This window comes from Choristoneura fumiferana, chromosome 14 (assembly GCF_025370935.1).
Source record: "Choristoneura fumiferana chromosome 14, NRCan_CFum_1, whole genome shotgun sequence".
NCBI lineage: Eukaryota > Metazoa > Arthropoda > Insecta > Lepidoptera > Tortricidae > Choristoneura > Choristoneura fumiferana.
Genome location: NC_133485.1, coordinates 11793394 through 11814664, shown reverse-complemented (window position 1 = coordinate 11814664; position 21271 = coordinate 11793394). Strand labels below are relative to the sequence as shown.

General features: G+C 36.8%; 2 protein-coding genes across 2 annotated transcripts; one reads left to right on the top strand and one right to left on the bottom strand.

The window, feature by feature from the left end:
• Positions 1–15210: 15210 nt before the first annotated feature.
• LOC141434769 (uncharacterized) lies at positions 15211–17614 on the top strand. The gene is made up of 3 exons (XM_074097204.1): positions 15211–15368; positions 16748–17130; positions 17373–17614. The coding sequence occupies exons 1-3, from the start codon at positions 15366–15368 to the stop codon at positions 17398–17400; spliced, it is 414 nt and encodes a 137-aa protein (XP_073953305.1). The 5' UTR covers positions 15211–15365; the 3' UTR covers positions 17401–17614.
• An 835-nt stretch (positions 17615–18449) lies between these two features.
• LOC141435156 (uncharacterized) lies at positions 18450–20342 on the bottom strand. The gene is made up of 2 exons (XM_074097747.1): positions 20219–20342; positions 18450–20147 (listed from the first exon to the last, which is right to left on the bottom strand). Exons 1-2 carry the CDS (start codon positions 20258–20260, stop codon positions 18696–18698), a joined length of 1494 nt encoding a protein of 497 aa, XP_073953848.1. The 5' UTR covers positions 20261–20342; the 3' UTR covers positions 18450–18695.
• Positions 20343–21271: the final 929 nt, after the last annotated feature.

The window sequence follows — 21271 nt, the reverse complement described above, 5'->3', positions numbered from 1 at the left end:
GGCCACGTCGCAGAATGCTGCGCTGCTTACGCCATGTCAACAAAGTCACAGTATAATCCAGTAAGCCAGTACTAACCTACAAACAAAAGTTAATTTTGACGTGGCCAGCAGCGGTGGTGGCCAGCAGCGTGAGTTGTGGTGGACAACACGCAATCGCTACATAATGTACGAGTATGTACTAGGTAGGTTATAACCTACATCATTTGACATCATACAATTTTCTTATAAATTAGTCACCTTTTTTATTCAACTGGATGGCAAACGAGCAAGTGGGATTGTTATAAAATAAACCAATATACAAAGTGTTAGTTAATTAAATACCTGATAACCAGAAAGTACTTTTGGTATAGGTACATTACCTGACCGAAAAAGTTCGTTATTATTGGTTTTACCGAAAGCGATATTTTATCAAACCACAGTTTTATATTTCGTCCGTTATTCTTTTTAACCCCGACGCAAAATGAGGGGTGTTATAAGTTTGACCGCTATGTGAGTCTGTGTGTCTGTCTGTGGTACTGTAGCTCTTAAATGGGTGAACTGATTTGAATGCAGTTTTTTTTATTTGAAAGCAGGTTTTCTAGCGATGGTTCTTAGACATGTTTTATCAAAATCGATTCAGCCGTTTGTGAGATATTGAACTTTGAAGTGACAATGTCGGGGGTTTTCCAACTTTTTGTTAGGTTAGGTTGACTGGTAGAGATCCCTTGAAGGGATAAGTCCACCTGTGTCCAAGCATCTCAAACTTTTGTCAATTGTATTTTATTTTTTTTTTGTACAATAAAGAGTTTACATACATACACACATAAACTTTTTTGAAATATTTGGAAAACAAAAGCAGATTACATTACAATATTGTAAAAGATTAGCCGATTACAAGTACTTATTGCTGTAGATTATAGATTCAATAGCTTTGTAGTCCGGTAATGAGATTAGCTCAATTCATATAGTAAAGACCATACATACTTACTACACCTAGAGTTAATTATGTATGTACACTAATGCGTGCATACAGCGCGCGTCTGTGTGAGTGCTAAATTCCGTGCGTTATTTGTTCAGAGTTAAACTGTGACAAAGTAGCTGGTTTAAGTAGATTTTTATGATTACTCACGGGCAGCACACCACACCCGTTGCAATACTTGTTTACTTACGTAGCTACAGGACTTATCTAATAGATACGCATATACTGACACCTTTGATATTAAACGCATGGCCTAATTCTCTGCGGACTGTTGCACTTATTTTATATCTGTGCCTGTAAAGAAAACGTCGCCATGAGCCATGTCATGATCATAAATATTATAGTTGACATCTAAAATAACTTGATACCAACTTGATAAGTACCTAGTTAGTTACAGATGCAATGAATAAAGTTTTGCCACAATATTTTAGGGGCGTTTTCAGAAAAAGTTGTCAAAATTCCTTTTTTTTTAGATTTGGATAAAATTTCGTTTTCCTACTCAGAATCAGGAGCACTTTCGATTGTAATAGGAGAAAAAAAGTGTCCCAAGATTTTTATTCCATTACGTTACCGTTTTCAAACACGTTTCTGTGGCGGTAGTGTAATGGATAACACAAAATTATATGAAAAACCTAGAACACTTTTTTTCTCCTATTACAATCGAAAGTGCTCCTGATTCTGAGTCACAGTCATTACTCATTTTATGAATTAAATTCGGGTTTTGTTCCGCGTACCTCGATTTTAGAGTTTTTTTTGATCGAGCTACTCCAAAATCAAGGTAAGCGAATTTAATTCATAAAAATGTTAACAAAAAATAAAACCGACTACAAAAAACCATGAAAATGATTTTCTACCAGTCTGAAGTCGGTGCCTCAGCACGAGCCAGCAGGAGTGGACCTATAATCGTCTACCTCACCTACAGCTATACGAGTATATTGGGCTTCAATCACTCCTGCTGGCTCGTGCTGAGGCACCGACTTCAGACTGGTAGAAAATTATTTTCATGGTTTTTTGTAGTCGGTTCTATTTTTTGTTATATTTTTTTAATCGTTAGGAGTTCTTAGGAGTTTCTAGTTCGCGTATTCGCGACAGCAATTAATTTAAAAACGAAAGACAATTTTAAATGAACGTAATAAGTGTTTTTTAATTTATTTATTTAATTCATCCCAGCCTATATACGTCCCACTGCTGGGCACAGGCCTCCTCTCTGAACAAGAGGGCTTGGCCATAGTTCCCACGCGGCCAGTGCGGATTGGGAACTTCGCACGAACCATTGAATCGCTTCTCAGGTTTGTGCAGGTTTCCTCACGATGTTTCCTTCACCGCAAAGCTCGTGGTAATTTCAAATGTAATTCCGCACATGAATTTCGAAAAAATCAGAGGTGCGAGCCGGGGTTCGAACCCACGACCCTCTGCTTGAGAGGCGATAGGTCAAACCACTAGGCCACCACGGCTTCTCGTATTTATTTAATTGCACAGTATTTTTGTGACACGAACAATGGACCTGCGAAAAGACACCAATCAGGAATAAGATTCAAATGCCACTAGAAAATATTACTTAAAATTTTAGTAATAAACACACACTACTAATTAAATAGGTATACTTAATAATAAACCACAGTAAAACATTTGGATGGTGACTAAAAATCACCAGGTATAGAATGTATCTGGTGACTGGTGGTCCTTGATTGTTGGTCTCTTGGAGAGGCTCAGAGCAGGAATGTAACGGATGTGGTTTTATCGGAACCGAAAGCGGAACCAGATGTTTTCAATTTAGTTTATCGGAACCAGAAACAGAATCGGAACCAGAAACAAAATCGGAACCGAAAACGGAACCGGAACCAGAATCGGAACCCGACCCAGGATCCAGGATCGGGTCGACGAGATGTTAGGGGAGGTATATTAAACCTGAAGGTCTATTGCGCGTTTTTGACACTAGTGATACCGAGTTTTCGCATACAAGAAATGTCATCTGATTGTGATTGCGAGTGTCAGGGATGTTACATAATTGGCATTCTGTTTGTTTTTGATGTATGCCGCTCATGTCCAGTCGTCGCGCTAAGCATTAACATCCGATATAACTTCCGTTTCGAAAGTAACGGAACCGGAACCGAAACGGATGTTTAATATCAAACGGAAGTTCCGACTTAACGGAAACGGAACCGGAGCTCCGTAACATCCCTGGCTCAGAGTCATGCAACGAGCTGTGGAAAGACTTACGCTGATAGTTTCTTTACGCGAAATTTGCCGAAGTACTAAAGTCGTACAATCGTACATAGCTCGATAAATATCTAAGTTATGAAGTGGCAATGGGTGAGTCACATCGTTCTACGAACAGATAACCGTTGGGAGAGAAGGTTTTTAGGGTGGCGACCACGAACTGGAAGGCGAAGCGTTGGCAAGCCTCCCACTAGGTGGATTGAGAACATAGCGAGAGTTACGGACAACCATGGATGAAAGTGGCGAGTTGTCGTTCAAGGGGGAGGCCTTTGTTCAACAGTAGACATTAGACATTATACATAGACAGCTAAAACAAAATCATTTCTTTTTGCTTTGCCGTACGTGGCGGGATAAAAAAACTTGAAAGTAAGTAAAGGGTGTCCCAAAAAGGAAGCAAGATTTGAAATTGATGAAAAACACTTTTTTTTTCGTTATAATATATTTGTATATAAAATCTTGAAATACATAAAATAGGGTTATTTGTGGAATAATACGTCAGGCAAATGTCCTCCTAGGCTTTGCTGGCACATACGCACTCTTTTGTCATAATTTTCTATGACCATTTTGCATAGATGCGGCTGAATTTCTCCAATGCAGCGTCGAATTTCCTCTTTTAAAGCATTGCCATTTGAACGGCTTGTTTTTGGATGACCAGTGGAATGAACATCATGAATTGATCCACTCTCCCTGAATTTTGCAACCACTCTGCTCACAGTTGATGAAGTCAAGTCAATATTTCGACCATATTTTGCACGGAATTTTCGAACCGTACACACGCCAAACTTCTTTTGAAATATTGTTCAATAATAAAAACGCGTTGATCTTTCGTAAAACCCGCCATTTTTACAAACCCTAAACATTCAGCTGTCAAATAGTTTTTTTTTAGGGTTGCCAGCACTAAAATACAAAAATGGCGGCAAATTTAAATCTTGCGTCCTTTTTGGGACACCCGATATTTATCAACCCATTCTTTTACTTAATTTAATTACCGTACCTAATTTAGGTAAACTTGCCTTCTTTACTTAACAACTTGCGCAAGTTATCTGTTAAACTAAGCAATGTATATATCGGCCTCAAATAACAAATATTCATTTGATGGAACAATGGCATCAGATTTGAATATGACCTATCTTATTGATCTATTGCAAGGCATTACATTAGCATCGATTAGCACGTACGAGTACATCATGTTCTGTTGTGACGACTGTGTCATGGTAACGTCCTTTTCACTTGATGGTTATACAGATAAAGGTACCAGGAAAGTGACAGGGCCAATTTTCCACTGCAGTTAGCTCATTGTCGCATTATAATATCTGCCACAGCGGACGTGTAAAAATGTCTGAAACGTCCTTCCGGCCTTAGGAATAGAGTCGATCAGATATTTATGCACGCTTTTTTGTGTCAGATTTTGATGCTGGTGACTGTACAATGTGTATAGGAAACTGCACGAAAGTAGAAACCAAAATCATTGATGCATTGAATACCTTCATTATAATTTTATTTTGAATCTACGAGGATTTGCCGTGGTGTACCTTACCGTTTTAACCACCTGATCTAAAACTGAACTAAATTGAGGAAGCAGCTGATTTAATCAAAAACGTCGGTCGTAATTTCGAGATCCAATTTGGCTTAGCGATTGTGAACACTGCACAATAAAACATAGCTACTTGCACAATTGTGAAATATTTCGAATTGCTCTTCACGGTCACGATGGTATACAGTATACTAAATAATTGGTTTGTCACCTTGAGACGTGAATGAATGTAATATTAATTATTATTGAAAAATTACGTGTACAAACTGACATATTATGAGAAAATATGTGAGCGGTGATGGGGAAGGTAGGTTTTAGAGTGGCGACCGGGAACCGGAAGACGAGCGTAGGAATGCCCCCAACATGATGGACCGATGATCTGGTAAAGGTTGCAGCGGGGCTACTACGACATACGAAAATCGAAGTTCGTGTCGTTCCGTCCCTCTGACACTTATACTATTTAATACGAGAATGAGAGGAATGGAGAGGAATTCGATTTTCGAATTTCGGAGTAGGCCCTCAGGAACAAGTTGAATGCAGTGCGGGCAGCAAAGAACCAATTGTTGAGGAACTCTTTGGGGAGACCTTTGTTCAGGGGAGAGCTTTGTTGACGTCTTTTAAATATGTATGGAGTTACACGAGCGATAGATTGGTCAAGAATCAATTATATCGATTCATTTTTAGGCTAACCACTAACGCCATCTATTAACAAACCATGTAATTATTTTGTAACAAGGCTTTTGTGTTTTTAAAGTTACTTCCGTTAAAAATTTCGATACAAGTCCGCTAAAATAGGGACTCGTGATAAATACACAAGCAATAAATTCAATCAAATATAATATCAATTCATTTACTGGCTTTATAGTAACGCCATCTTGTATCAGCCGCTGCTGCAATGGCTCTACATTATTCTCTACCCTGTCTCTACCTCTCATCTAAACCTTTACTAACATGTGCTAGTTTCACGTTTATTATGACAGATGGCGTGTTTATGCTCTTCGCCATTTTGAAACTTTACGTAAATTAAAGTCCATAAAAATAAATAAATAAATATCATGGGACACTTAACACCAATTGGCTAAGTAAAGTTTTTTGGAGAGGCGCTAATTATATTTTTCTTCGATAGTCGACGTGTTAATAATCAAGGAACTGCAGCTCTTTTATTTTTATTTACTCTTATTAATTAGAAATATTTTTTTAAGTGGTCGATATGACGTTTGTGAGATTGAAATGGCAGAACCGTTGAGGGCTCAGTACTTAGTAGAAACAGTAAAAAAAAAAACGACACCTGTCACTACTGTCACTGTCAAGTAGAATCTAACCTAAAACCATTTTATTTGCTTTGCGATTTGGTGCGATCAGTGTGTTTTTGTTTGGATAATTTTTTACGACCTTAGCCCAAACTCTGGGCTTTTGAATTTGCCACATCTCTCCACGACCTTTGCACGATAATTTGACCACGATTGGATATTTTCGACGACTATTTTGGCTCTGTTTCTTAGACAACGTTATCTTGAATTCTCGGCCACCCTTGGCTTGACATTTGGACTAGAGGTGGGTAAATCCGGATCTGAAGATTCAAAAGAGTCAGATCCTCAAGCGGATCCGAATCCCTTAATGACTCCTTTCAAATCTTATTGACTCCGGAGTTACTAACTCCGACTGGATCGAGCGGCTCGCCTCGCTCGTGATCGCCGTCACGCTCACTCACACTGACTCGCTCCGTCCGCCTGCTTTCGCTCTCGCTCGGCTCGGATCGGATCGGCAGGGCTACTACGAAACTCGAAGTTCGTATCGTACCGTCCCTCTCGCTCTCGTATTAAATAGTTTAAGTGTCAGAGGGACCGCACGACACGAACTTCGATTTTGGAGTTTCGTAGTAGCCCTGCGGATCGGATCGTGGACTTGGATCTTATTATCTATGTTTGGTTGGTCGGTTCGGTTCGGTTCGGTTCGTAGTAGCCCTGCGGATCGGATCTTGGACTAACGAACGAATCTTTCTCTCTCTCACGAATCTGTACTTCAGTTCAGTCAGCGGGTGGGGCACCGCAATACCGTACCGACACCGACCGACCGAACCGAGCCGGGGCGGATCGGCCATAGATAAATTAATAATCGCTCGAAAGAACCGGAGTCAATAAAGGAGTCGGATTCAATAAGCGGATTCGGTACCGACACCGGAGCTGGATCTAGTGAGTCAGATCACTTCGCGGAGTTGAGATTACCCATGTCTAATTTGGACTGCCTTACGAGTAAATTCGAATCACAGTATGCCTACAATGGATTCAGACGACTCCGACAGTATTCGAGTAGAAATGGAGCATTACAGAAATGTTTTCCAATGCTTTGTACCTTCGTCTATGAAATACAAACGAGATTTTCCGAATTCGGCGTATTTACGCATCCTAGTCTTTACAAGCGACTTGGTGCAAGTCAGCTTCATCTTCCACTGCAAGTTGCTCATCAACAACATCATTATACGAACCCTCTAGCCCTTCAACATCAAACACGGCAAAGGAAAACATAACAGAAAGCAGAGATATCGTGTTTTTTTACCAAAACAATAAAAAGGACATGGTCTCAGTAAGAGTCATGCAATACATTAAAATAATTAATTGCATGTTGCACAAATGGGTTTATATTCTTTATTTCAAAGTGTATTGAAGGAAGAGTTTCTGCTAAATCATTTACAGAATGAAGTGGCTTGCAACTTGCACTTGTCCATCTAAAGTCATAGCGAGCTTGAGGATACATGTGAAATGCGTGATTTGAAGATTAAAAGAATCCGTATTTTTGAAGCCTCTCTGGCTGATTCTAATAAAAGTGGCATGGCAGGCTAAAGTTAATTTAAAAAAATATATATATGTTTTTTTACTTTTTTTGCATAAAAACAGCTTCTTGGTATTTCATTTGTTACAAATATGTTAAAGGGAACAAAGTATTCCTAAAAACTTAAGAGTTATGGGTTCTTGAAATATTGATGAAGCAGGCTAAAGTTAAATTAGACAGGCTAGTAGTGAAAAGTTACCAGGTTAAAGAGAATTATATCAAAAATGAAAAGAAATGTATCATAAGTTTAAGGGCTGTTTCACCATCCATTGATTAGTGTGAACTGGCGGTTAGGTGTGATGCCGTCTCTATTTGTTTTGTTCGAATAGACGTAGACGGCATCACATTTAACCGTCGGTTAACGCTAATCAATGGATGGTGAAACAGCCCCTTAAACTTATGATACATTTCTTTTCATTTTTGATATAATTCTCTTTAACCTGGTAACTTTTCACTACAACTTTTAACAGCCCCTAAATGTAATTTCTTAAAAAATTATGAGTCTCTTGGAGGCATATATAAAAAAATAAAATTATTTCAAAATTATACATATTTTATACAGGGTTATTTGTAATTTACTAGCATCCTTTTAACCCTAAACTCCTACCACTTAAACAAATGTTTTTTGTTTTACGAGTTTTTAAAATGGAGCCGTAAAACAAAAAACATTTGCTAAATCATGTATATTTTTTGTTTTTCCTTCCTGTTTTCTTCGCTGATATTGTGCTTTATGTTTCCTTTGGAACTCAGCATAGAGTTCTGGATTTCTTTTTATTTTTTCGTATCTTTTCTTTTCGTTCTCCCTTTTTCATGCTAACCTCTCTTCTCTTGACTTTTGTTTAGTTTTTGGTTTCCCCATTACATGTCGGCCCTAAAATATTACGGATTAATTACAATACAATGCAATCAAATCAGTCCCTCCTATGAAATGAATGACATCAGATAGTAAAAACTGGCCAAATAAGAACGTACCTAGGCAAAATAACACAAAAAAAATCGTTTTAAACAAGTAACGACACCACTATTTTATACGAATGATTTTTTATAAACTGTTTCACTTTTAGAGGGGGGACACTCCAAAAAAAATTTGCAAAAGCTATATTTACGCAAAATTACAGCTATAGTACTAATGGATCTAGTGCGGATAGATAAACAGACACACAAAATGAAATTATAAGTGTTTAGTTTAATAAAAAGCAATTCTCTACATTTACTTTGGTAGAACACTGTTAGTACTACTTAAAAAAAGTCCATAAAGTTATTCTTAGAAATTATATGCAATTTTTAAATAAAATAATTTATAGTTCACTTTTTTCTGCCATGAGTCACTTTAGTCTGTGCTTCAGTTACAGATTAAAGTGACACAGATTAAAGTGAAAAGTGGATTCAAAAGACATTTACTCTAAAACCGTCAAAAATAAGAATGTGCCACTCTTAATAACGTAAGTAAATACGTCATAATATCACATTAAAATGATTATCTAATAACGTCCCATATAAATAACATAAAATAATCGAGACAATGTAAAGTTAACATACCCGTTACAAACTCCAGTTTGCCGCCTTCGATCACTAATCGCCACAAAACTATGACAGAAGGTCTCTAACCGTTTCGTACGGCGGTGAGCCAGATATTGGCCGAATGTTTACCGATGATTAAGGTGTGTCTATCATTCTCCGTGTGTGAGTGAGACCCAACAATGCGAACACACAGACTACAGTGAAAAAATCGCTGGACAAACTTTGAGTCTGAATATTGATGCATAAAAATGATTTATTTAGGACCGTATTATTATTAAATGAATATCGTATTATTGTTTTTGCAATATATTATAAAATATAATTTGTGAAATAGTACACAAATAATTCACAGGCCAAAAACGGGAGCATGTCCCTTTGGACAAGACAGACTACAGTGAAAATCGGTACTTACATTTATTTATTTTTTAAAGTAATAAGATAAATAAATAAAATGGCCTGGCCTCGGTGTAAAAGGTCTATGTTTACATACGTCAATTTTTATTTTTTCTGAAAAACGTATATTTAATGTACTTTTTATTCAAAAACTCATGGCAGATTATAATGCCACTTTTATTAGAATCACCCCTCTGTTATTAACCATAACCACTTAAAATTATGTAGACAAAGCTGTCTTATTGCATGTGTTTTAGATAGTTTTAGTTAATTTGGAGAGTAATATAATGAAAATGCAATACTTCATTTATATTGTTTTTATTTCATAAATACACAAATTATCATAAAAACGTTTAGCATAAACATATGTCTCAAAAGACCCGATTTATTGGAACATGTATATAATATTCCTGGCAAAGGGTAATTAAAAAACAAGTCGTATTTTTAATAAATTAAATATTGTGCCATCCCCATAAAGGCATTAGAAGTACTACTAAGAATACAAGGAAATGTAATACAAATATTATAGGTCACTATGTGTTAAACCGGGATTTTAGTTTACTTTTGCATCAAAGATGTCACTATCTCGTCTCAAGGAAAAGCTGAATCGCGCTGTTAAGATATTTCATTTCCTAAGCACCGTGGTTTGATTAACTTGTGTGTTATACATGTAAACAATATGCATACCATTGATCATAAGTTATAACAAAACTGTGGTGATTTACTTGTATTTTTAGTACTTGTACTTGTGACAGTGACCCTAGATTGTATTGTTTGTTCTACCAGTTGACCTGGATGTGTATATATATACTATCTTTTGCCCGCGGCTTCACCCGCGTGGAATTAGGTTATCGCGCGCTGTTCCCTCGGGAACTGTTTATTTTTCCGGAATAAAAAAGTAGCCTATATCACTCTGTGGCCCATAAACAATCTCTATGCCAAAAATCACGTCGATCCGTCGCTCCGTTGCGACGTGAAAGACGGAGAAACATACAAACACACACACTTTCGCATTTATAATATTAGTATGGATATATATGGCATTCAACTGTTTTATTTTGTCTGACTCTAATACATACATGACCGGGAATCGAACCTGATCAAAATCTCTGTAAGCAATGTTACAAATTCTGCACATTTTTTCGTTATTTTTGATGATGAGAATCATAAGTGAAAAGAAACATATTTTACAAGTTTTTTTTTTATTATTCGACTGGATGGCAAACGAGCAAGCGGATCTCCTGATGGTAAGAGATCACCACCACCCATAGACAACTGCAACACCTGGGTATTGCAGATGCGTTGCCAACCTAGAGGCCAAAGAAGGAATACCTCAAGTGCCAGTTATTTCACCGGCTGTCTTACTCTCCACGCCGAAACACAACAGTGCAAGCACTGCTGCTTCACGGCAGGATTAGCGAGCAAGATGGTACCTTGCACAAGGTCCTACCACCTGCAAATTCAATTAAATTTTATTCGACTTGCAATGTACGAGTATGTATGTATTATAATTATAAACCAAAATGAGAATACAAATTAGCTTAGCACAGCAGTACTTATACTGATTACAGATTAGATGACAATGCAAGACAAGTATAGTCAACAAAAAGTATTGTGAGGAAAAATAAAAGCTTACACAAATAAAAACCAAAAATGATATTTTAAAGAAAAAAAATTTGCTGACTGTACTTATTGTCGACTGTACTTGCATTGTCAACTAAAAATACATTTCTGTATTAAGAGATTGTCATGTTCAAAATTACATTTCCGTGCTAAATCTTAAGTCTATTCTATTCTCTTTCATTAACCATTGAGGAGTTCTGTGATACTTCTATGCCTCTTTTTTTTGGAAAAATGCATGTCCTTGGAAAAAAAAGGTTATGCTCCTTCACTGGCTTTTTCTTGCAACCAAAATAAAAACACCTGAAAAAAAAGATCAAAATTATTATAAATCCTTACTTATATTTAATATTATAAACGTGAAAGGAACTCTGTCTGTCTGTCTGTTAACTTTTCATGCTTCAATCGCTGAACTGATTTAGCCAAAATTCATTATGGAGGTAGTTGGAATCCCGAGGAAGAACATAGGCTACTTTTTATCTCACAGTCTTATCCCGAAAAAATGCATAGTACTCGCGGGAAAGCGATAAGCGAATTCTTCGTAGACAGAGTCGCGGGGCAACAGCTAGTATAAAATATAATGTTTCACTAACCACAGAATTTTTACTCTATCATAATATATACCAGCCAATGCATAACAATATCACCTGTCGCATCAATCACATTGTCAGTTGATATTTAAGTAAATGGTCACAATATAGGTAATATGTTTTTGTTATTCTGTGCTCTTGAACAACTTTGGTCCGGCAACATATTCAACTTTTGATGCCCTAAAATGTAATTTAAAAAAAATAGACAAGAAACTGTATTGATATAATTTTGTACTTACGTTCATCCATTTTACCGGTACGGACAAGTGCTTTATCTCCTCTGATTTCGGCAACATTGTATACTTATCACTGGTGTCAAAATATTCTAGACTCATGTGTGGCAAGTTCCTTGAATCTGCTCGCACAAATTCACTCATTTCGTATTGAAAGGTGAAGCCGCTTAAATGGAAAATATGGTCCAAAAGTCAAGCCAAGTGTCGTCGAGAATACAAGATAGCGTTGTCGAAGAAGCAGAGCCAAAATAGTCGTCGAAACTGTCCAATCGTGGTCCAATTATTATGCAAAGGTCGTGAAGAAATGCGGCAAATTTTAAAGTACTGAGTTTGTGCTGAGAGGTCTTTAAAAATTATCCAAAAAACACATTGATCGCACCAAATCGCAAAGCAAATAAAACGGTTTTAGGTTAGATTCTACTTGACAGTGACAGTAGTGACAGGTGTCGTTTTTTTTTACTGCTTTTCTACTAAGTACTGAGCCCTCAACGGTTCTGCCATTTCAATCTCACAAACGTCATATCGACCACTTAAAAAAATATTTCTAACTCATAAGAGGAAATAAAATAAAAGAGCTGCAGTTCCTCGATTATTAAGACGTCGACTATCGAAGAAAATATATTTAGCACCTCTTCAAAAACTTTACTTAGCCAATTGACCTAGTCCCAAACTAAGCAAAGCTTGTACTATGGATACTAGGCAACGGATAACCATACTTATATAGATAAATACATACTTAAATACATATTAAACATCCAAGACCCGAGAACAAACATTCGTGTTATTCACACAAATATCTGCCCCGGCCGGGATTCGAACCCAGGACCTCAAGCTTCGTAGTCAGGTGCTCTAACCACTTAGCCATCCGGTCGTCATAGTTTTGTTAATAGCTTATTTAAATACTAGCTCAGAGGTTTCTAATCTTTTCAATAGTGCGAATCCCTTTACAGGTTGGAATTGTATTGCCATGACTTATGGTTAAATATTCTACTGCCACAATTGCATATTTCATACCCGTATACGATTTTCGGAATGCCCCGACTACATCTACACCAACTCATTCGAAAATATCACGAACATGAATGCTTACGAGTGGTGCAATATTTTTGCGAACGTTTCGTTCCTGACATACTTGACAACTCCTGAAATACGCCTCTACTCGTCTCTGGGCTGCGACCATAAAGTAACGTTGCTTAAACCTCGCAAACGTTTTAAACAATCCAAAGTGACCACCAGACCACATGTCATCGTGTATCTCCCTCATACATTCTGAGAACAAAGAATTCAGCAAAACCAAAAGATTATTTAGATTACTATTTACTTACACGAACTTGCTTATATAAGACATCCTCCTGTAAAAATACCACAAACCACCGTTTGTGGTCGTTTGTGGTATTTTGACTATGAGTGAGAATCACGAAAGTTTAAAACGTTATATCCACCTGTAACATAAAATTTCTATTAGACCTATTAGGATTTTAAAATAATTTTTGTCTCACCATATTGCAAAAATCGACAGACCTTCCACTACAGTACCTACCGTCTTGTGACGCCCTTGGGAAAGCGGCCGTTTGGGAACTCCTATCTATACTCTACCCGCGACATCTTTTTTTAGATAATTTATTGAATCAGGCGTTACTTTGCGGAGTTCCATATTAATGAAAAAAAAAACTAATAGTAGTAGTAAGTAGTAGGTAGTCACTATACCTACCTAACTAAAAAGTTCACTGTACCTACCGAGTTGTAGTGTTCACGAAAGGATATTTTTATTGTACTGTAAAAACTAAGTTGCGCTCGAGTCCAGATTCCTTTAAGTATTTGTAGCATTTTTTTATAGAGTTCCGTACTCAAAGGATGACATAGGAACCCTATTACTGTCGCAACGCTGCCCGGCTGTCTGTCTGACGGATGTATCGCAAGAACCAAAGTACAGTACCTACACACATACAGTACACAGTGTACAGTATACAGTTTACACATAGTGTGTATTTCTAGTACCTACCTACCGGTGCAACCACAAATAAAATAGGTCTTTTATATTTGTCCGTCGGCAGATGTAGGTACTTTTATGAATTTAAACAGATATACCTACCACGCGCCATATAAATCTGCCTAAAAGTTCATTACTTAATACTCAGTTTTGATGCATTTTTGAGATACATTTTTTATGCGACGTCTTTTCGTTACCCGGTACCTACTCCCGGATTGTGTTCGAATCGCTTAACGGTATAGTGCCTATTCAATTATTGGAATTATACCTTAATAGTTTTTGTGGTACTATAGTCGTGCCAATGAACTTTTAGGCAGTTAGGCGGCGGAAGGTATAGGTAGTTTTTTTTTTACTTTTGTGGCTTTAACTGAACGGAACACTCGGTACGCGAATCCGACTCGCACTTGGACAGATTTTTATGTTTACCATGGCCAGAAATAAACTTGGATGAGATCACTGCTATATTAAAACTACTTTTTATTTCATTTAGTGCGGTGTGGCTTATTATGATTTTATGTCTCTGCTCCGAGGTATTTTCATTTTAGGGTGTTTCGATAATGTTTGGGGCACTGGACCTCATCGAAAATTTGGATTTTATAGCTTTATAATTATCGCAAACCTGCATGTCCCTATGTAATAGTGGAGTAAATACGAAAATAAAAAGATTCCCATCACAATCAATCGTAACTGTAACCATCAGCCAAATATGTGGTCTACCACCCTAAAGTTGATAATCGTTTGCATGTCATAAAACAATAATGCCAACAGACGTGTGTCTGTCAACTTGAAAGTTCGACTTTAGCGACATATTCATTTGATAGGAACTTGTTTCAAAATTCGTAGACCACTTATTTGGCTGATGGTACAACGCAATCAAAATTTGGGCCACTCTCCATACAAAATTACCTATAACTGCATACATTTGAGGGTCAGATTTTTTGCCGCTCAGTATATAATATCGGGTGACACTATTTACCGGACGTACAATACCGACATGATATTTTGTGACACGCCCATAGACACTCTTGTCAGTTTATAGTAAGCAGTACAGAAAACAGAGCTAAGCACATAGAGAAAAATTACCAAGGTAAGAAATAGGCAGCCTTATCACTTCTGAGCGATTTCTTACAAGCAACAATTACAAAAGAAAGAAGTAACATATAGAGTACCTATAGAGAGTACGATAATGATATCTGCCCGATGAAAGTTTTATCTATTGTAACGTCCACCACGAAACTTATTTACTTACTTAATTATTTACTAGGCACCTTATAAGGACTCTGTTTTGTCATTTACCACGGAATCCTAAAAACGACAAACAAGCTGATCTAAAAACTGTCCAAACCTGGAATCTCGATTTTATGGTTTGCATCTGTCCCTGTCCCACACACCAAATAAATACTGCCGAACTTAAGATGGGACGCTTATTAGGTATGTTGTGTGTGATTCCAAGACAACGTTTTTTGCAAACTGCAAAATGGTAAGTTTTTTTATATATTTTCTAATTTAACTTACCTAGTTACTCGCGTATTACCTTAGGTATGCTCTAAACGTCATTACAATAAATACCTAGGTACTCTCCCACGATTATTACTAAAACGGAAGGACAATTCGCAAAAACTATTATGAAACTAGATTAAGCATCAATACTGTTTTCCGTTATTACTTATAAGAAACTAGCTGTTACACGCGACTCTGTCTGCGAGTTACACAATTTTTCGTGATAAATACGTCCTACATCCTTCCTGGGGTCTCAAACCATCGCTACACCTTTCATCACAATCGGATCAGCGGTCTAAGCATGAAGAGGTACAGACAGACAAAGAAAAAGACGTACCTAGTAAGCTAGTTCGCATTTGTTATATTTTTAACCCCCGGCGCAAAAAGAGGAGTGTTAGTTATAAGTTTGACTGCTATGTGTGTTTGTGTGTCTGTCTGTGACAGGTTTTCTAGCGATGGTTCTCAGACATGTTTCATCAAAATCGATTTAGCCGTTTTTGAGATATTGAAGTTTGAACAGACGAAGTCGGGGGTTTTCCAACTTTTTGTTGGTTAGTTTAAGTATTTAAAGGTTGTAACTTTGAAAAAAGTTACACAAATTAAATGGTGACGAAGAGAAGAAAGAGTTCGTTTTTTTTTCCTAAAAGATCGAAACTAGTCAGACCATTCCTAATTTTTAATTAACCGTGAGTTCAAACACTTAAAATGTGTATTTTCCAAATATGTTTCACGATCACGAAAGTTTAATGAAAGTTGTACAACGTGTATATTTGATACTACCTCAAACTTTATGGTAGGTAGTTAGTTAGTGAAGGCCCTAATAATCATATTTTATTATGTTTTAGTAAAAAAAAAATACTTATTATTTTCCTTACAAAATTAATTAACATGCAATGTATCACTACGTGATAGGTACTGCTTTGTTTTTATTCAAAACCTCGCACTTGTTGACGTGACAGTTGTCACAGAACGTTTCTCTTTCTCTCTCGTATCAAATTATTGTACGCATTACATGGCTACTCGAAAATATTTCAAAAATTAATTACGCTCTGGTAGTTAATTTTAAATTAACAATTTGTTTTGATATCGGTTCATAGCACTTAAATCTTCTGGTTACAGTTTGAGGTAGTATCAAAAATACACGCTGTATACTCAGCGGCACAAAATTTGGCCCACTCTACACCTATAACTGCATACATCTGAGGGCCGGATTTTTTGACGCTCGCTCAGTATATTTAGACATTATATTATATTGATGTTATATTTGTCTAGGTTTTCACCCTAGACAGCTCCAATATTTAAGAATTTAAGGACGAATGTACCAAATAATTTAGTCCTTAAAAAATGGTGCCTTTTCAGATCACAAAAGCTATTGCTGTCTTAATACTGGCAGGCGCGATCTACGCTTTTGCTTATGAAGACGAAAGCAAACTAGTAGGGCCTACAGAGAACCCCTTCATCCCTGGGATTTTACCATTGAAACCTGAAAACGTAACTACTGAGGATATACCTTTGTCAGCTGGAAATGTACCATTAGCACCTGGCAATGTACCGTTTAAGCCTGACTCGTTCTCAGAAGACAGTTTGATTAAAAATGAACCTTTACCAGTTGAAGTTACCGGAGAGGGTTACAAAGATGGTTCTAAGCTTGAAGGCACTGACTTGAAGACTGATGCGACGTTCTGGTGGCCTTTTTATAGATCGTTCCATAGATACCCGTACTACAGATACTACAGACCCAGGTACGGACAATTTTAACATAAATTTACATTAACATTATCTCGGCCTAAAATATACCTACGTCCCACTGCTGACGCCTCCTCGCAGAATGATGTTTGAGCCGTAGTTCCCACGCGGGCCAAGTGCGGATTAGGAAAGCCACACTTAAATATTACACTTAACTGTACATTACAATGCAGATTTTTTTTAAGATACTAATTGTATTTTTAAATAAATTCGAATAAAAAGACATTTTCAATTGCAGGGTGTACTACAGATATTATTACTGGTAAAAAGAGGACTGCACTTTGAACTATTACTACCTAGCCTAATGCTCCTCTGTCATAGTCATTAAGAAGACGGAAGCAGTGCTTACCAGCGCACCGACTGAACCGGCAAAACAGCACTGCAAATATAGATAGTTATACTCGTAAACTTACAAAATAGTCAAGAACCTAAAGTTAATTTTGTGATAATATTATAAAGTTTCTTTAATAAAGGTTTCTACCTGTGAAACTTGTTATTTATGCGTTGAGCCAATTCTACCACCACAGCCTTCATCGTAACCTTAATCGTAACTCAGGACTTTGATCACACCTACACAATCACAAGGTGAGTTATAGAATCATCTATTTTTTTACCTACATTTCCATATTTGATATTTGCGCTTTGCGTTGTTCTGTCTATGAAATAATGCGTCAAATCACATGATTTCACGTATTATTAGTCGAATAACAAAAACATAAAAAAATAAAAATGTTAATGTCCTGACTTTGATGCCCAATAGATGATACAAAATTAAAGATGGCACCTACTGGGTCAGTGACCACCACTTGGACGTCTATTTTAATTCATACATGTTTTTTATCGTTACCGAATCACATAGCGAACATCGATAGCGACTACAAAATCACCGTGAATGATAAAAAGGTAAACTTTGTTTGTTATGTTTGGGGTAATCCCTGGAACTATAAAGGCGATCTAAAAAAGTATTTCGGTAAGTAATAAAAAATGACACTATCCTTGATTAATGTTAACTGTATCCAAAAAAAGATCAAATTTAAATTGAAATGCAAAGCTACAATTTTTGTGTTTGTATAATTTTATGTATACGTCGTACGGTATGCTATAAACATAAATTAATTTGTATTTCATTTAAAAATTGTACCGAAGGTCATTTTTTTTGTAAATTTAATATCATATTAATTGCATATATTAATTTGAAGCTTATATTATGAAATTGGTTCCAGAATAACTGTAGATAAATAAGGAGGTTCTGTGAAACTAGACGCATTTTTCTCTATTATAATGACACATTAATGTAAGGCAATAAAATGAAGCATTTCTATTCTGAATTAGCATTGTATATTATAAGAATTTATTGCATTCAGAAGGGTAGTTTAAAACTAAACTGGTAAGTATCTACAGTCAGCATTATTTATGAAAATTTTAAATACATTCACGGGAGTTCTTACTCTCTTTACTATAGATAGAGTCGTAAATGGTTAATTTTAAGCTCTCCGCCAGTGTCATGCTGCAAACTGAACATAAACTCTCTAAATTGTAGTCTAAAATTCTTCCAATAATTTTATGACGGAGGTTTTACATCAGTAGCTTGATATAAAGAGTTAATTGCGATGTCTGAAGATACATACGCCATCGATTTGGCCAGCGTGGCTAATGACAGAGAGTCCATTATAATTCTGTTCGCCACATGGTTTAACTTTGCTCCGTGGGACTGAGCCGTATACTTCAACGCTAGCTTGATCACCCTCTCACAAGCAAGAGATTTAGACCCAGCACTCTTAGCTTCCTTACCAGCCTGTTGCGCCGCTGTTTTCGCCAAATTCATCATCAACTCCTGGTGATTAGACATTCCATTCTTCGCATATCTCACGGACATCTGAACCTCAATAGAAGCTGTCAACGCACGACGCATCGCAACAACACTAGCTGCTGTCAAATAAGCTACATCACCCGCAAACAGGATAGCCTTTTTCGCTTTGGCTTCAAGCCTATCCATTCTCTGTTTAACCCTTTTCTCGTTTTTAGCCTCGTCTTCCCAATCGGAATTATCTATATTGATTTCTGCTACAACATCGGCATTTAGTTCACTGGGTTTTCCGTCGATCCATTCGTCCGTGAGAGGTTCTTGCGCATCTACGTTTGGTGAATCAGCTATTAACTCATGGGGTCCGTTTACAGACTTTTCCAGTAGAATCGGATCACTGTTGTTGCTATTACGGATATTATTCTCAATATCTAGCGCAGTTTGATTCAGAAATCCTTTTGAGTAACTGTTATCAGTTGGCTTAGAGTTCAAAACATGTAGCGACATTCTGTTACTTCGTGGTAAAACTGCAAATGGTGAATCAGGTACCAATATACCATTTTGTTTAGGAGGTGCACTAAGTGTTGCTTCTGTTGTAGATTTATTTAATATAGCGCCGTAGACTGTGGGAATCATATGAGTATCAGGAGAGCTTGTCACTTGATTTTTAAGAGGTTCAGATATTATTGACCTCTTTTTACGCAAAGTCAAATCAACTGATTGCTTCTTCGATAAAGCAGTTGCGTAAGTTATATCTTTCAAAGCTGATACGATGGAAACTTCAGCGGCAATTTGGGCTAGCCCGTACACCAGACGATGGAGTTCTGGTTCAGTGGACGCCCTAGTAATGCTCAAGATGTTACCAGATAACGTTCGTGAAATATAATCTAGAATTCTTCTTGTTTCAATCGCAGTGATACCTTTATTTTTGCCTGGAGCTTCGAGGGCCTCTCTAGTTATTCTAGTAATTTTATCTTGAATTTCTAATTTTGATAAGATAGCGGATACCAGATCTTTTGAGATATTGTACAAGTTTTCTTCCATCTGTGGATTTTGTGTCACATTCTTTGTTGCTTTTAGCAAGGACGTATCTAAATGTTTTAGAACTTTGTGCGGGGAATTGAAAAGAAATGGCTCGTCGAGGGCTGTAGAATCGAGTTTAGCTTTAAGATCATGGACAGGAGAAATGCCAGCGGTAGCTGTGGTAATCTACAAATTAAATAAACACATTTTTATACGTTGCTCGTTGAATAAATTATAAACATTTAAAATATACTCACAAACGTATCCAATACAACTAAACAAATAATAACTCTACTCATTTTGCACAATGATCGGTTGTCACTCCAGTTTACATTCGTGCAACCACAAAATGACCGAATGTTCTAAGCAACTGATCTTAAAACTAGAAATTGCCGTTGTTATAGTAATTGGCAATTAGTTTAAATTTTATCGATCGATCATATCGTCACTCACCAAGCAATTTACACGTTCATACCTATAATACAGAATTGTTATGAGTTTTATCCAGCAAATGCGTTGAACATTGTGATTCTTCGTTTGCTGTGCTGTATTCTTTTGTATACATAAAGAGGCCGATACACAAAATCTCTGCTTTCTGCTGTCTCAAAAACATCTGCATCTTCCTCATTACGAATTGGTTCTACATGAGTGAATAATTTTTCACTTCCTTCATCTAGATTATTCTCAGCGCCATGTTTTGAAGTGCGATGAGCGTCATCGAGAATTATTTCAAGAGGTTGATTTAGGTCTTCATTTTTAGGTGTATTCAAAGCAAAAGTGTAAAAAATTGAATATAATACAATAACGACTGTCACACTAACAACACCCATGTGAAAAAAATATCAGAACTGCTATGGGATGGGTGCCAACACATCATTTCAACCTTTACAACATTATTAGATCATCTTTGTTAATTACGAATAAGTAAGTTATGGCAATTAGTGTTGATCTAGGTGTGATTTTTGTCGACTGTTGTATGTTCTAGACTCTAGACTAATATAAAGCAGTTGCTAAACTATGTAAGCAAGTATGAGTAGGGAACAAAATTGAAGTAAACTAAACAACAGAAACATTTGTAAAATCAACTATTTATTGAACAAAAAGAAACAAAAAAATTAAATTAGACTGATTTTTACAGGGTTTAAAGTTTAAGGCTTATATAAATTCATTGAGAGTACTTAACCTAAGAACATGGCGTCGGGTCGGTATCAAAATCCTCGTGATGGTCAGTTGTTCAGCCGAGATATGCCGGGAGTACCCTGATGCCTCCACGGCCCATCAGGTTGGAGGTTTCACCAAAGGGCGAAGCG